Source organism: Falco punctatus, assembly GCF_963210335.1.
Source record: "Falco punctatus genome assembly, chromosome: Z".
Taxonomy (NCBI): domain Eukaryota; kingdom Metazoa; phylum Chordata; class Aves; order Falconiformes; family Falconidae; genus Falco; species Falco punctatus.
The window spans coordinates 41,470,829-41,486,751 of NC_137586.1; the positions used below are offsets into that span (position 1 = coordinate 41,470,829).

Sequence of the window (15,923 nt, forward strand, 5' to 3'; positions counted from 1 at the left end):
GGTTTCTGCCAAATTGTGCGCATCTGACTTCCAACTTCAGAGTTGTTTATTGTGGAAGTTTTTTATTCTTTTCTTGGTTTCCTTCGTAGTTTCCTTCATTGTTTTATGTGTTATTTATTTAACAGTTTTCTTGGGGCAAACAAATTTGCTGTAGAGCAGCTTCTCGTCCTCCCCCCAGCCCAAATGGAAATGCCCTGTGCAGATTATGATGCAAAGAAATTTGTTGTTCTGTCATGAGCCCTTGGTTCTTAAAGGGACTCTTAATAGAACTGCTGCAGTATCCAACTCTGTAATGGACAGTACTGAAAACTGGTGTTAGGGTTTGAGGCGAGCATAGCTGAACTCCGTATTATTAATCTGTTTTCCCCTCTTGAAAATGCAGTACTCTTATATGGACTACTGTATCACCTCAATTGTTCCACTTTGTGGGCTGATACCATGTATGAAGCGTGTAGACTCATTGAAGCAAGAAGGTAGACAAAGCCCTTCATGGCTATTACAAGGCATATGATAAATGGCTATTGTAAGGCATGTGCAGATTGTCAGATAAAGAATGTTCCTAACAGAATTGGATTTTACCAAGCACTTCTTAATAGTCTGTGTGTTCCCCTTGACCTTTCCACCCCCTCCTCTGGCATTGATAAATTTGCATGTGAAGCACAGTGGTTAAAATTTAGAAATCTCTCAACATCAAAAGCAGCAGTTGTTTCTGGTTGACTTCTGCTGTTACAGGTGACAAGGCCATGTGGATACCTTGTCAGCAAGGTAGACTTCTTGCTCCTGTAGCTGTCCTGAGTGTGTGGTTTCTTGCCATCTCCCTGGGATGCATGCATGTTTTGGTGGCTTTTCTGCTGGGGCTCCCTCCTGTACTTCCCTTAGGAAGAATTAAGAATGTTGTATCAAGCAAGAATTTACTGAAATCAGAAGCTGCAGATCCAATGGTTAGAATCTAAGTCCACTTCGCTGATATTTGAGAGGTATGGGAGAAGAAAGAAAAATGGAAGGTTGAAGCAGCAGATTACCTGGCTAGGGCTCCCAGGAGTGACCTGCATTTTTTGGTTGTCTCAAAATGTTGCTTCATTTCTTTCTTAACTTTCAATAACTTCTCTAGGCTCATCTTCAAAAAGTGTGGGACTTAATTCTGTAAAACCAGGCCTTGTCTTGTTGGGTCAGTTTGAGGTATCACATTCCCCAAGATGACTTTTCTTTGTTTTCCTCAGTATCTTGGTTGTCTTATTCATACAAGTCAAGCAAAAGAACATAGGGCGGAGGGCTGGAGGTGGATATTTAAGATTAAGATTAAGATTTCTAATCTCTTGATTAGAAAGAGTACATATACAAATATTGTGTTCTGTAAAAGGTTGGGAGTTCCATACAACTCCTAGAAATCATTCTGAAATGTGGAAATATAACTCTTGAAATAATAATTTAAAACACAGTTTTCACAACAAGCATATGATTTAATTGTGCGATATTGTGGAAAGCCCTCAGCTACTAGAGACAATGAAATTATATTGCTGAATATACTTCTGGTAATTTCACTTGACAAATGTCATGTTACTGCAATATGATAGAGCAGCTGGCATATGCATGATGCATCAGTGACTCCAGATAGTGGGAAACTCCCTTAATTTCTTTTTGGATTTTTTCTTTTGTTAGGTATTATTAGAAGCACAGAAGGAATTGGTGGACTACAAAGGGCTTGGTATAAGTGTTCTCGGTAAGACTTCAAAAATTCTGTATTTTTCAGAATGTAGATGTTTAACTAAATTGTAATAAGGGTTTTTTATCTTGGTATTTCAGCTCCTTTTCTGACACCTTATTCTGGTAACATGTATGTCCAGAGAATGCTTTTTCATACTGTTTTTCCACCATTTATCAGGAGACCGTAAAATGATACATAGCCAGATAGTTAGTGATCTAAAACAAAGGACTGGACAGAAAAGATAACTAATATGTAAAACATCAGTACTTTTGAATCTTGAGGCAGGAATGTGTATGTATATGTGTGTATGTATATAGAGGCAATACAGGAAAAAATATTTTATGTATGCCTGTAAAATACTATATATGTACACCACTATATGTGTATATGTGTGTACATAGATACCATATAGAATATCTTGTATGCTGTGTGACAAAACACTTCAGATGTATTGGATGTATAGCATCCTTCCCGTTAGGAAGGCCATGCTGTCCTGTTGTAAGGAGGAAAGTGTCTTCTGTGCTATGTGAGTAGCTGACTGGCTTTTCAGCCCCAGTTGCACAAAATTTTCATGCAAGAAGATAGTCAGCATTTTACTAGTCCTGTGAAGCTTTGGTTGCTGAATTCTCTGCAGGATTTGGTTTCACATTTAAATTGTACGCTCTTACAGATGAAAGAAAGTGTGGAGGCTTAATAAAAGGAATTAAGTGACCTTAATGTTTAATTAGGATTACTTCCTAAAAGTAAGAGAATAAAACAACCCCCTGTGCCTTTCTCCATGCTTGCTACAGCATTAGTAGCAGAGAAGGTTCTCAGAGTGAGAAAAACTTATACCTTTCTAGGGAGTTTTTTTCATGCAAATGTAGTTGTTCCTGGGGGTGGTAAGGTCATGTGGATGCTGAATGTGAATGGAATGGATTTGACTGAACTGGAGGTATAAGTCTTGTGTGGGTATTTAGGAGGGCTAAGCAAAAATAAATAGGAGTTGGGACTGGGAATGGGAGCCTTCAGGCATTTTGGGTCTGTGGTATAGAATGGTTACAACTTAACACAATTTTAGATTGCATTGATGTATTATAATTTTGTTGTTATTTCGTTTTTCCTATCCACCAAAGAAATGAGCCATCGAACTTCAGAGTTCATGAAAATTCTAAATACAGCTGAAAGTCTTATGCGAGAATTGCTGTAAGTGAATTATTCCTCATTTTTATTTTATGCTTGTGCTAGTTGCACCAATAATGATTAATATTGGGACCTTTCATTGAAAACACCAAAACAGGTGCTTGGGTTTGTTTTTTTTTTTAAGATGCTGTGTCTGAGTGGAGAGGACCTTGGTTTTCTGTTTGGTGCTGATTTATTTGAATGTAACAAAGGGTTTTTACGTTTTTATTAGGTTAAGATGTTTTTTATGTGTCTACTAAACACTGGTTGACTTTTCTGAAATTTTAATTTTTGTCACTCATGGAATTCACAAAGGGCATCAACTTCAAGAAATAAGTAGAAACAATAACTCATTTCTCTAATGGTATAGAGGTGATCTATGCATTACTCAACAGTCTGATTTTACTAACTTAAGCTCTGTGGATGTGTTTTAGAATCACTGATCAGGAGCCCTTTTCCTATTTGTAGTGCGACTAATATTTAAAAGTTTGAAATAAATATACTGTGCATTAGAATTAATGTTCTCATAGTAGAAGATGTTGGTCATGTCATATAAAAGCTTGACTCTCAGTCACAGCCAGAATTATGGACAGAGTTTTAATAAATAATTTGAACAAGTTATTTTTGTGACAGTGTGAACAACTTAAGGCACTTGCTCTGCATGTACAATTTACAGTTGCACTTTCAAATTGAAGGGTCTCAAAGCTGAATTCTGCTGTGAGCACTTCAGTTTGAAGTTCTTAGTCTGACAGAAAAGCTGTGAAACTAGCAATAAAATTAAAAGTGAGCAGTAATTCTGTAGAAATATCTTTCAGGCTTGTGTGTGCTATGATAGAGCTTCTCAGTGAATTTGTTTAATGCTATCCAAGGGGAGGCATTTGTTTTCAGCAAATAATTGTTAGTAGAATGTATAGCATTATTCTTAAGTTTTTACATGGGACCAGTGCTGAGGTAAGTTAGTGGGATTTGGTCTAACCTCTTGGCAGAGTCTTCTAAAATGACAGTGTTATTTCTCAGTTACCATTAAATGCATAGTATCAAGTTTTATGCATTCTGTGTCTTCTGGGAATAATATAAATGATTATTTCTTGCATGCAGAAATATACCAGAAAACTACAAAGTGATTTTCCTCCAAGGAGGTGGATCTGGTCAGTTTAGTGCAGTCCCACTTAATCTTATTGGCTTGAAGGAGGGAAGGCATGCGGATTATGTGGTTACCGGAGCTTGGTCGGCAAAAGCAGCTAAAGAGGCAGAGAAGTATGCCAAAGTGAATATTGTTCATCCAAAACTAGGAACCTATACAAGTAAGTTGATGATTATATCCATCCATGTTACTGCTTAGCTTTTTGAATGGCTCTGAAAACTAGTCCAACTCAGCTATTGCATTACTGAATGTTAACTACTTAGAGCTGACTGCCCATCACTCAGAAGATTGCCTGATACATCTCTCCATGTTCATCATGGGGAGATCTGTTAGATGGCTTAACAGTCTCCACCAGAAAATAATTCTGAAACTAGGGTTAAGCAGATCCCGGAAAATGGTAGGGGAATGGTCTGGGCTGTCCATTTCTCTTTATCTTTTTTCTTCTTCTTTTTTTTTTTTTTTTTGTTGTTGTTGAACTGAGTTCTTAAGCTATATGCAGGGATATTTTGAGATATTTCAGTTCCAGGTGCTCTCAAGATGAGATTGATCTGACACTTAGAAGCATGTCTGGGAGCTTAACCTTTTTGTTCCAGGAGACGGGAGACCTGTGTTCTGCTACCTACTTTCAAGGGTTCCCAAATACCTATCTTTGCCACCCGTGTGTTGTAACAGGCAAGTTGGCTCTGGAATAGAAGAAGCATTTTCAGCTCTTTCTCTTGGACCTACTTACTGGACATAACGTAATCTAACAACCACAGTGTAGAAGGAAGAAAAAGTTTAACTGTAATTGAGGCATTGGGATTTTTTGTAAGAATCTGTTTCAAGGATATTTTGAGTGTATAATTTGTCACTGGATATACATAAATGATTCTTGGACCATGGACAACTGAGTTTTGGTTTCTGCTCCTGCTAGTCATGCTTACTTTCCTTCCCTCTGGTTCAAATTATAGTATTTGAACTGGGTTTAGAGGCAACAGGAAAGACAGAGTATCCCCATATGAGTTAGTGCCCTAATGATCAGTTAGTATACTGACTTGGAAGATAAGCTCATATCCTCTGAGGCACAGGAAGGAATTGAACCTGCAGCCTACCCGTCTAGGGGAGTGTATTCAGCATTTGGCAGCTGTAGGTAAGGGGAGAGGCAGTAAATAATGGTGGAGAAAACAGCAGCGCTTTTTCCCCCTCATGTTTTGGAGAAGAATAGAAAGGAAGAGCAACCACTGGTTCTATGCAAACCTGTTCTGTGCTGTCAGGGCATGCCTGTATATTGCCGGTTGGCAGAAGAAATCTTGGTTTTGTAAATCTGTGGCAAAGCCTAAATGGGAGGGAGGGAGGTAACCCTGTGTTCACCTTGGGCAAGACTGAAATACTTCTGGGGATGCATAGAAGCACAGCTTTAGAGAACTTTGCCAGTGAGAGTTTGAATGCCACAGTAGTTCCAAAAGCACCAAGAGGATTCTTAGTTGGACCCAGTGCCTGAATTCCTCTGAAATGCCGGTTTGGACCCCTGGGGCAGTAGTTTGGGATTACAAACCTGGTGAAAATCCCTTGAGGAATAAGGGCTGACAACTGGAAGGATGTTTGCAAGCTTAATGATGGCTCACCGTAGAATTTTGGGAATGCATTGGTATTTACCTTGCAGATAAAATATTTTCTGTTAACAATATAATTAATACTTCATACTGCAAAATTGTTCTGGGTTTACACTTAAGTCCTGTGTTAAAGTAAAATTACACACCAGGAAGATTACTTGTCTCCAGTGACTTTTTTTTTTTTTTTTTTTTTTTTTTTTTTTTTTTTTTTTTGTCTCAGACATTCCTGACCCAAGCACTTGGAATCTTAATCCAGATGCATCTTATGTCTATTACTGTGCTAATGAGACTGTTCATGGTGTGGAGTTTGACTTTGTACCTGATGTCAAAGGAGCAGTCTTGGTTTGTGATATGTCATCAAATTTCCTCTCCAGACCTGTGGATGTTTCCAAGGTACAGTATTGGACACAGTGGCTGCACAAAATATTTTCAAACTTCAATGCATATAATTAGCCACTTAGAAATGTCTGGATGGCCAGAGATGCTGAACAGTGAAATTAAGGAAATAATATTTTGTTGTTTGGATAGCTGATGATGGACACAAATGGAAATTTGAAGTTTGAGATTTGTGGTGTCCTTTTTTCAGTAAAAACATACTGAACCATGTTGAAATTGTTCCTGTTAATAGCTGTCCAAGATTATTTGTTGACTCTGTGGTCTTAGCTGACGCTGTAGCTGAGCGAGATATATCCTGAATCATATTTACTCTGTAGATAGTGTGTATGGCTCTAGCAGGGTACAGTGAATCAGGATTTTTGATCCTGCTTCTTTCATGGAAAAATTTGTAGCTCCTTTCAAGCTGCTAAAGCTTCTTGTGCTTCACAATTACCATGTCTTTCTAAGGTAATACAGAGGTAGAACATAGTCCTTACATTTGTAAAGTGTGTTAGTGGGAAGTGTTACTGACTAGTGAAGTAGCATGTTTGATCTTTCTTATCTGTGTGTAGCAAAAGGAAGGGGCAATTGTTACTGCATTCATCTTGGCCTTTCTTAATCTGCCTTCTTGAACAGGTTGGTTATATGATACCTGTTCTGAAATACCATATTGGTTGAAAATACTGTGATCTATGTATGAATTTATTCTTAGTAGGTTTGCTTGGAGTAGTGTAAAATTGGGACAGGCTACCTTGAGAATTTTTTGTAGCTACTAAATGAACATCTAGCAAATTACTGGGAAACTTACTGTGATTATATTCCTCAGTTGAATGAAGATACATGGTTCTAATAATAGACATACAAGGGATAATTATAGCTGTAAGTGCAGTTTGAAATCAGAACTTTTAACTCGTTGACCTACAACTTGCTCATTTTCAACACATTCTCCAAGCTATTGAGCTGAGTTGTATACCTATTGTATAATGATATTGGTGTATGAGTCCATTATAACATCTACTAGCGAATGCATGTAGTAAGTCCTTCTCTCCCTCTTCCTGTTAGTTTGGCGTCATTTTTGCTGGTGCTCAGAAGAATGTTGGTTGTGCTGGAGTTACGGTTGTAATAGTACGTGAGGACTTGCTGGGATTTGCTCTGAAAGAATGCCCTGTAGTACTGGATTATAAAACGCAAGTGACGAATGGCTCTTTGTATAACACTCCACCATGCTACAGGTAACTTGCCCTGCTATTTAGTCTCTTCCTCGGAAAGCTACTGCGCTGCCATCTGCTGCTTTTACCGAGAAAAGTTTCAGAAGTTGAGTATTTATCTTCAAGTCACTGTTGCCTAGTGGGACTCAGCCATAAAGAACATGGGTTTTTTGGAAGTAAATATTGTCTGTCATAATTCCATTGTAGAAGTTTCAAGATCCAGTTGTGAATTACACGAACACAACTCAAACTCAGTGGTGATGCTTCTATTGTTGCAAGTAGGTAACTTGTCAGGTAGTCTTGCTTCTTGAATACTCAGTACAGATGTGATTTAATTTCTTCCTGAGCTTGTTCTCAGAATTTGAACCTCCAGATCCCTATTGATTTTTCTTTGGAAAATAGTAAATATTATTGTTGTATTTTATATTATTAAAACTTTTAATTAAAACATTATGTATTCTTTTATTTTTTAGTATATCTTATTCTAGCTACATATTTACTACTGTCAATTTTGAAATGAAACTAGTATTTTTTTAAAGGCATTTTAGTGATTACTTTGCTTTATTCTCTACTACAACTTTGCGTAGTTCTTTGACTTGACAACCACAAATAAAATTGATCCGGCTTCATAGTTACTGCTAGCAACGAAGATCATAAAACTGGCATGTACCTGATGATTTCATGTATGCAAGAAACAGAACAGACTACAGCTTGTTCTTTTGAAATTACTATTTGCTAGCTTCTGATGACTAGTGAAATGATGCTTTGCTACTGAATATTTAGGTATTGAGCCAGTAATATCTACTCATTCTTAATCTGGAGCATTTTTATAACAGTGTCCACTAAAATTATTATTTTAAAAAAGATCTTCAAACCAGGTTTTAAAAATTATTTTGCTAATAGTGATTTCTGCTTTTGAAGATAAGATTTCATTTTCATTTGGATAATTTGATAATGCAATCTTATATTCGTGTTTAATCTCAGCTCTTACAGCTTTTTTGTACATGCCAGAATTTGCAAAGTTAAGTTGCTTAATGATGTCCAATAGTTATTAAAGGCACTGTATAGCCATGAAGTACAGGGATTCCTACATATAAAACCTACCTTAATACCATTGCTTACTTTAATTTAGTAGAATTTTAACTGATACTAATTGCAACTCTGAATCTGCTGATTCTCACTGTTGGGTGTGCTATTGCAATGACATAGAAGCAGTTATCTTAATTTATCAGAAGAGCAGTAAATCTTGTGGGTGTATGTTCCAGATTTTACAAGCGGTATGCATAATGTAGAGTATGTAGTGCTGCAGCAACGTAGTCTTTGCTATCAGCCTGTCTGCCCTATTAGCTGTATACACCCAGTGTCCTTAGGGCTGCTGTTAAAAATGTTTCCAGGTTTTTATCATCTTTCTGAATGTGGCTTTGTAACATGGGCAGTATGTGTGTTTTTCCCAGTAATTGATAAAGCCTCTATTTCATGATCAGTTGTCTTCCTGACTGCCAAGTCATGCATACGGTTTCGGACACTCTGTACTTGCATATGCCAGGTCTTAAATCCAGCCATTCATGTTTTCCAAGTACAAAGCTATTTCCATTTGAAAATCCAAAGTTCTACTTAATCTCAGCACTTGAACACAGTGTTGCTCCTCTGGTTTGAAAAGGAAAATGAATGAAATTCTGTAACTTTATTTTAGCCACTGCAAAGAGCTGCTGAAAAGGAAGTGCTGCTTTATTTGTAACTCGGTATCTGTCAATAACATTAACAGGGTAGTGGAAGATTAAAGGGGCTGAAAATAAAGCTGAACTACCAGACTTTTCTCCTTTCTGATCGCTGTCGTGCCAGATCTCACTTCGTGCTACAGACCTGCATTGGAGTACACTCCAGAATCCAGAATGTAACAGACTGAAATGTTGGCAGGGTGCACGTCTTTTTGGCTTGGTGCTAAAAGCCTATTCCAGTTTTTGTAAAGAACTGGCAAAGCTGCTTAGTTCTTTTTCTTTGCTCTCTTCCTTGCACACTCTAATGGTTTGCTGGCAAACAAGCAGGAAATATTAACTGAATTTGCAGAAGCTACTTCAGCAGGATATTAAATTAAGTCGATGCTAATGGCTTTAACCTCTCAGTGCTACAGAGTTTGACTCTTTGACCGTAATCTGCTTTGCTAAAATTAACAATGAATTTGCTATAAAAATCTCTCTTCCAAGCTCCAGAATGCATTTTGCATTTAAAATTGCTCCAAAAATGTTATTTTGACTGACATGAAAGAAAGATAAAAGACTTCAGCTGGCTGGGTCTTGTGGGTGACTCTGAAGCTGACTTGACTTGTCCAAGAAGTTTCACTCAAAGGACTGAGGGTAAGAGGGAATGTGGCCTTGTATATTTGGCAAGGGCATAGGCTATCCTTTGCTGAAGTTCTTTACACTGGTGTAGTTGACAGTGTGCTGTCATAAATGTAGCAAGATTGTGCTCTCAAAGCTATAAGGTGCTTTGTATAAAATGGTCTGTAACCTCCCTTATTCTGCAGTGTTCAAAAATTTGATGCTGGCATCCCCTGAGAAATTAGAAGTAGCAAAGTTTAAAACAGCCTTCTGATAGATTTGTGTTAGGGAGACTCATAGGGTAATGTTCTCTGAGCACTCCCTTGGAATCTGTAATGAAGGGATTAATAAAAGTGAACTTATTGAAAATATGCCATAAAAACGTGTGAACAGTTTTGGATTTTTTTATGTGAAGTGTTGTAGTCGTGGGAAATGCCTGAACTTGAACAAGCTGAGCTTTGTAGCAAAAGCACAAAGGCAAAAGGCCTCAGGGATTTTTTTATGTTGCACTTAGTAACTAGCATTGAAATACTTGGTCCCAAGCCACATGATGCCAACAGGCTTCCAGATCTCTGCTTAGAACTTGAATGGTAATGAATAATTAAGTGTGATACATCATTATTTGTTTTGCCAGACTTCACTTTTCGTGTGGGCAAAAGGTCTTTTTAGACAGAAATAGGAGTATAGTTTTTATTTAACATTTGTGAAAATGTGATTAGATTTCTGGCTTTATTAACGTACATGCGCTTGAGATGCACCCCTGTATTTTTGCCAGAGCAGCTGCATAGGGTGGATGCTACTAACTTTTGCACTAATTCTGGCTCTTTCTAGGACTCAGCAGGCAGTTGTGTGGTCAATGAAATGGCAGTCCATGCAGTGTGTTCTGGGGATGTCCTTGGGAGCCCTGCAGGGTTGCAGGAAACCTGCAGGACTTGTCCTGTGGTACAAAGGATTAAGTTTGGTCCAACAGATTTGTTTAGGTTTTGAATTTTGGGTTACTTCATCTGTGTCCAAAAAACATGGCCTGCTTAGAATTGTCATAATTACTAAAATAGCCTAGATTCTGAGTTGTTAATCATAGGCACCATAAAACCAAACAGAACATTTTGTTGCTGAAACATTTTAACTATTAAATAGGACTGTTATTTCTCTGCTTTTTTTTTTTTTTTTAAATAATCTGACTGAAACATGTTTTTTCCTCTTGCAGTATTTATATCATGGGATTGGTACTGGAATGGATAAAGAATAATGGCGGGGCTGCAGCTATGGATAAACTTAGTTTAATCAAGTCACGAATGATTTATGATATTATAGACAAATCTAATGGATTCTATGTGTAAGTTGGTTTCAATATTTATTGCAGAGCCAAACGTTCGTAATTTAAGGAGTCTGATTGCAGCATATTTTTAAAGTTACCTTTTCAGTATATATACAAGTTGTGAGGGATCCTGCAGGAATTACTTGTGCAAACCATTTACTTGATAACTATCCAAGACTGAGTCTTATTTCAGTAGGAAATTATTTCAAGTTTATATAGATCAGTTGTGAAACATATTAATAACGTATATGTTAAACTTAAAATACAGGAGTCTAGGAGAAGCATATACAAGCCAGGATCTGCATATCTGGTTTTTTTACGCTCACTGAATCTCTTGGGTAAATACAGGCCAAAACAGAGAAAGTGGCTTGTAAGAAATTTTAGAGACCACTTGCATTTTATTCTTCCTGTCATCTGTCTTCAGTAGTCAAAGATTCTGCTTTCTCTCTGTCAAGCATAGTGTTCTTATTAGCTAACAGTGCTAAGTTCTGAAACAGGAAAAGCAGACGTAAGCGTAGTCAAAATTTAATACATTTTCTTTACATATAGTTTATTTTCTTAAGTTATTTTTGCTGGTTTTCAAAACAGATCTAACCCTCTGATTTTTACATACTAATGCAAGGTGGTTTTGAGCTCACAGGACCCAAAATATGTATACTTAAAAGCTGATGTTGTAATTTGGAATAATTCTAATACTCACCAAGCTCAAACTAGTAATTGACTATGAAACAGCAAAATATTTTCCTTAATCTTCAGTATAAAATCAACAGTTTTAGGAGCCAATTAACTTTCAAGTCAGAGTTTAGATAGGGCAAATTAAATTTGGATTTTAAATTAAAGCTGGCTACAACCTTAATTGGCAGGGATATAGTTTCATCATAATATTTAATGCATTCTGCTTATCCATTTAGTTAACGAGAACAGCTTTGCCTTTATCATTGCCATGATCAGATTGTGATCCTACTCTACAGAAATCCTGAGGGTTTTTTTGTAAACCTCAGTAAGCAAATGAAGCCTTGAAAAAAATATTTTGACAAATACACATTTGTTTCTGGTAGGCTGGTCTCTAAGGTTGTGGGTGGGAAGTGCAATGCAGATGGGATGGCAGGTAGTCAGCTGGGAAGGCAAAGCAAGCTTCATGAACTGAGCTATATGTATCTTACTAAGCAATACTGCTAAGAATGGATTTTATTGTACCTAATGACTACAAGGGAGACTTACATTACAGCTGAGAAGGCAGCTTTAGGTATCGCCTAATCTGTGGCATTCTTCACTGGGTAAGCATTGTGACAAACCATTTAGGAAACGGAGATTTTTCTTCCACAAAGTGCTGTGCCATTTTGCAACTTGCTTTCCATAGTCTGTGCACGAACTGAGTTACTTCAGATTGCCTGATAGCAACTGGATCTTCTTAACACTATAGCGTAGCCACAGTTCTGACATGGGAATGCATAGGCATTTGTGAAGTGTTTTCCTAGTTGCATCTGAAGCAGAAAATTTGTATACACAGCTGTTGTGATTGACTTTTCCTCTTCATAATGAAGACATCTATACAAAGGAGGAAATAAAAAAGAATTCTATTAATTTTTGTCAAATAGAATAATAATAGGTATGAAACTTACATGCAATTTGAGAAAACTTATAGATTCTTACATGGATTCATTAGGCATGTCACAGACTTAAGACAGAAAAAATCAGGAGGCTTCATGATTCATTTAGCTAGAATCACTAAAGAAAAATACTTAAATCTTTTTTTGTTCCCCATGTTCTTACTCTCACAAAATAATTGAAGAAAAATTTTGTTTTAAATGTGTCTTGAATTCTCTACTTCAGATTAAAGGGATTTTTAACATATTAAGGAGCTGTGATGTTCCTTGTATGTTGTGGCTATGTATGTGATGCAAGACTTGTTCTAGATACCTCTTCTGTACTTATGATGTTCATGAAAAATACTGAAGGTAGAAGGTGGACTGAAACCACTGACAGAAGTCACTAATGTCCAGGGAAATTTCCTTATGCTATGTTCTTACACTTCCTTTAGTTCCGTTTAGCTGAGTCAAGCTCAGTTCTGACAGTACTTCTGATGAGTGAAAATAAGTGTGTCAGTCTTTGAAGATAAAGAGAAGAAACTGCTTAAGACTTAGTCAAAGTTTGCTGTAACCTTAATTACCCTAGGGAATGTAACTGAGACTGCTGTGGGTGGGGTGGTGGTTTTCATTAAGTGTTTTAAATTGGCCTCCTGTGCATTCCCTGGGGACAACTTTAAGTATGTCAGGAACAGCCAATAAGCCTTCCACTTTTTCTGTTTTTATACTCTGTTGAAAAAGGAAGGTTGGTTTCTTTCATTGAAAGTAACGACCTTTTCAGTTATGGAGGAATGACTGGTGCTAAACAGATGGAATTATTCACTTTCTGAAGTTGTATATAGTTGAAATGTAAATTTAGCACAAAATGGATTAATCATTACATTCTACAACTTTTCTAGATGTCCAGTTGAGAAAAAGAACCGAAGCAGAATGAATGTCCCTTTCCGTATTGGCAGTATCAAGGGTGATGAAGCACTGGAAAAGAAATTTCTTGAGAAAGCTGTGGAACTTAACATGATATCTCTGAAAGGGCATCGGTAAGTACTTGTCAGATGAATCCCTTTCCTGTGCAGAATGAACTGTTACTACAGTGGTACGGCAGCGGGCTTTATGCATTGACTTGGCCTTTTTCACTCTTAGACTGCTACTCATTGGTTTGGCATCACTTGGGAATAGCAGTCTAGATAGAGACTGTAATCAGAGACTGATGGTGATTCAACTACTGCTTATGTGTGGTGGGGTTCAGAGAACTTTCTGGTTAAGTCTGCTTTCTACTCCAATTTGATACATCTGTCTGTGCAAATACAAAAGATGACTCTTGAGGTCAGGTTCTGCCATTGTATAAAGCCTTTCATTACACAGCTTGTTGACCTGGTTGCAAGAGTTCCTTACCACGTTCACTGGTGCTTGTGGGATTAAAAGTAGCTTTTATGTTGCAGGGCTACAGCATTGGAACTGTAAACAACTAATAGAGTTTCTCTAATGGCAAGCTTGCTTTGAAGAATTAAATGTTGCTTCTCATTTACATGAAATGTGACTGTTATCCCTTTTGGAGTAGGTTTGAATATCTGTGAATGTTAGTCTGTTTTAGAATATACAAAATCTTTCTATTTGTTTTCTTCCCTCTCTTCAATTCAGATCTGTGGGAGGAATCCGTGCCTCTTTATATAATGCAGTGACTGTAGAAGATGTTCAGAAGCTTGCAACATTCATGAGAAGCTTCATGCAGATGCATCAGTCATAAATGCTCATGGGTTAAAGCCATGCTGCACATCTGTGGAATAAAAGCTAAAGGGTTTGAAAGTTACTGTGGTACTGAACAGCTGTAGCACACAAGTTATTTTCTTTTAGTTTCTCTAGCTGTTTTAGTTAACTGCGTGGAATTGAGGCCCAATCTTACAATGACTTGGCAGCCTTGGGTTCACTGAAGGTCAGGATCCCCAGGCTGATAAAGATTTGTTCTGAGACTTGCAAAACAGTATTTTCAAAGTGTGGTTAAAACATGAGTAGCACTGTAAGATGCTATGGATCTGAGCCTGTTTCTTGCTTCTAGTCACAGATGACTTCATCACCAATGGATTGTTTTTAGTAAACTTCAGGAGGCAAAATTTGTCATAAGCTTTCTGTAATACTTTACAAATCTGTGACTGCACACTGAAGCTAGAACTGATAGTAGGTGTTCTCTGAGGATATCTAGTTGGTTTATTTGATATATTGCAACAGTATACCCCACCAGTAGTATTTAAGAGTTAATATCTGTGTTCCTAACCTGAGCACCTTGTCTTTCAGACTTCTGCTCCCATGCTTGAAGTACTATCGTAAGTTCCATATAGCAGTACCCATTGTCAGTCAAGTCTGTGGGACTGGGCCTTTTTTTCATGTAACCATTTATTGGTTCAAAGCTAAGATGAATGAGTCTGTAATTGCATCAATTTAGATGTTGTTTATTTCTCTGTGCTTTTTGTATATTAAAATTCTTCAGGTTGTTAATTTTATATTCTTATTCTGGAGTGTGCGTATATGCTTCTGCTAAAAACTTCTTTATAATTTCTTAATCTTGTGCCAAACTGGATTGCTGTATGCCACTGAATAGATCTGTGACTTTCTGTGCTCTGACTTCCTAGACCAAAGTGCAGCAGACTTTTAAGAAACACCAGACAAAAAAAAAAAAAGATGTTTTCCCTCTAACTATGCCAGTGTGTTCTCTACCCTTTCATTGCTTTAGTTCTGTAGCCTTTTGTATGTGGGGCTTTGCCTGGCTGCAGTGAATACAAGCCTTGACTTCCTTGCTTTCTCCTGACGCTACATCACACTTTTGGTACAACTTTCTCAATTGATCCTTCTGCCTTATTCCAGCCTTTGATGCTCTGGGCTAGAGAAGGAACTGTGGTTATGCAAATACCTTCAGAAGATTTATTATAGTACCCTTAGAGTTATTTTTCTTCCTTAGCTTGGGAATGTACTACCAATGACCGTATATTGACACTAGCCTCTGGTTTTAACTTACCTAGAAGCTATATGCTAGTATCATAGTGTTTAGCATTACTGCAGATGGTTTCAGGCTGTAAGCTCTGGTACGGGACTGTGGTTTTTTTTATTATTTTTATGTAACTCGAGTACAGTGGTAACGGATTAATAATGGTAATGATGGACTGTCTGTTTCTTGGTGGAACCTCACAGCAAGTCAGTGCAGTTGTGATAGGGTTGAGTTACATTCCTATTTGAAAAGTTGTCACTTTGACTACTGTTTTGAAATTTTTGTCAGCTCAGTGTAACTCTAATTAAAGAAATTGGTGAAGAAAAAACTTTATCACAGCATGCTGTGAAGTATTGGTGTGTCTGAAGCTTTTGTTTTTGTCACTTTGGAAGGATGAGTCATGCATAATGTGTGTTAGAATTTAAGATTCCAGTATCATCCTTTCTCCTAAAAAGCAAGCTTCCCTCATTTATGTTTTTTTCTTTCTGAAAATAGCTGTTCCTACAACCAGCATGGAAACAAGAGTATTACTATGAGAA

The 15,923-nt window shown here is 37.3% G+C and overlaps 1 protein-coding gene across 3 annotated transcripts in view; it reads left to right on the plus strand.

The window, feature by feature from the left end:
- PSAT1 (phosphoserine aminotransferase 1) overlaps positions 1-15,923 on the plus strand; it is a 73,127-nt gene that overhangs the window by 7,398 nt on the left and 49,806 nt on the right. The window contains exons 2-9 of one of the 3 annotated variants that reach the window (XM_080371518.1): positions 1,660-1,720; positions 2,821-2,890; positions 3,965-4,170; positions 5,823-5,995; positions 7,040-7,209; positions 10,711-10,839; positions 13,307-13,444; positions 14,046-14,897. In XM_080371518.1, coding sequence (XP_080227644.1) covers positions 1,660-1,720; positions 2,821-2,890; positions 3,965-4,170; positions 5,823-5,995; positions 7,040-7,209; positions 10,711-10,839; positions 13,307-13,444; positions 14,046-14,151 — 1,053 coding nt within the window. In that variant the 3' untranslated portion in view covers positions 14,152-14,897. Of the gene's footprint in view, positions 1-1,659; positions 1,721-2,820; positions 2,891-3,964; positions 4,171-5,822; positions 5,996-7,039; positions 7,210-10,710; positions 10,840-13,306; positions 13,445-14,045; positions 14,898-15,923 lie in introns of those variants that run through there. The other 2 variants (XM_080371519.1, XM_080371520.1) reach the window with 2 other exon arrangements.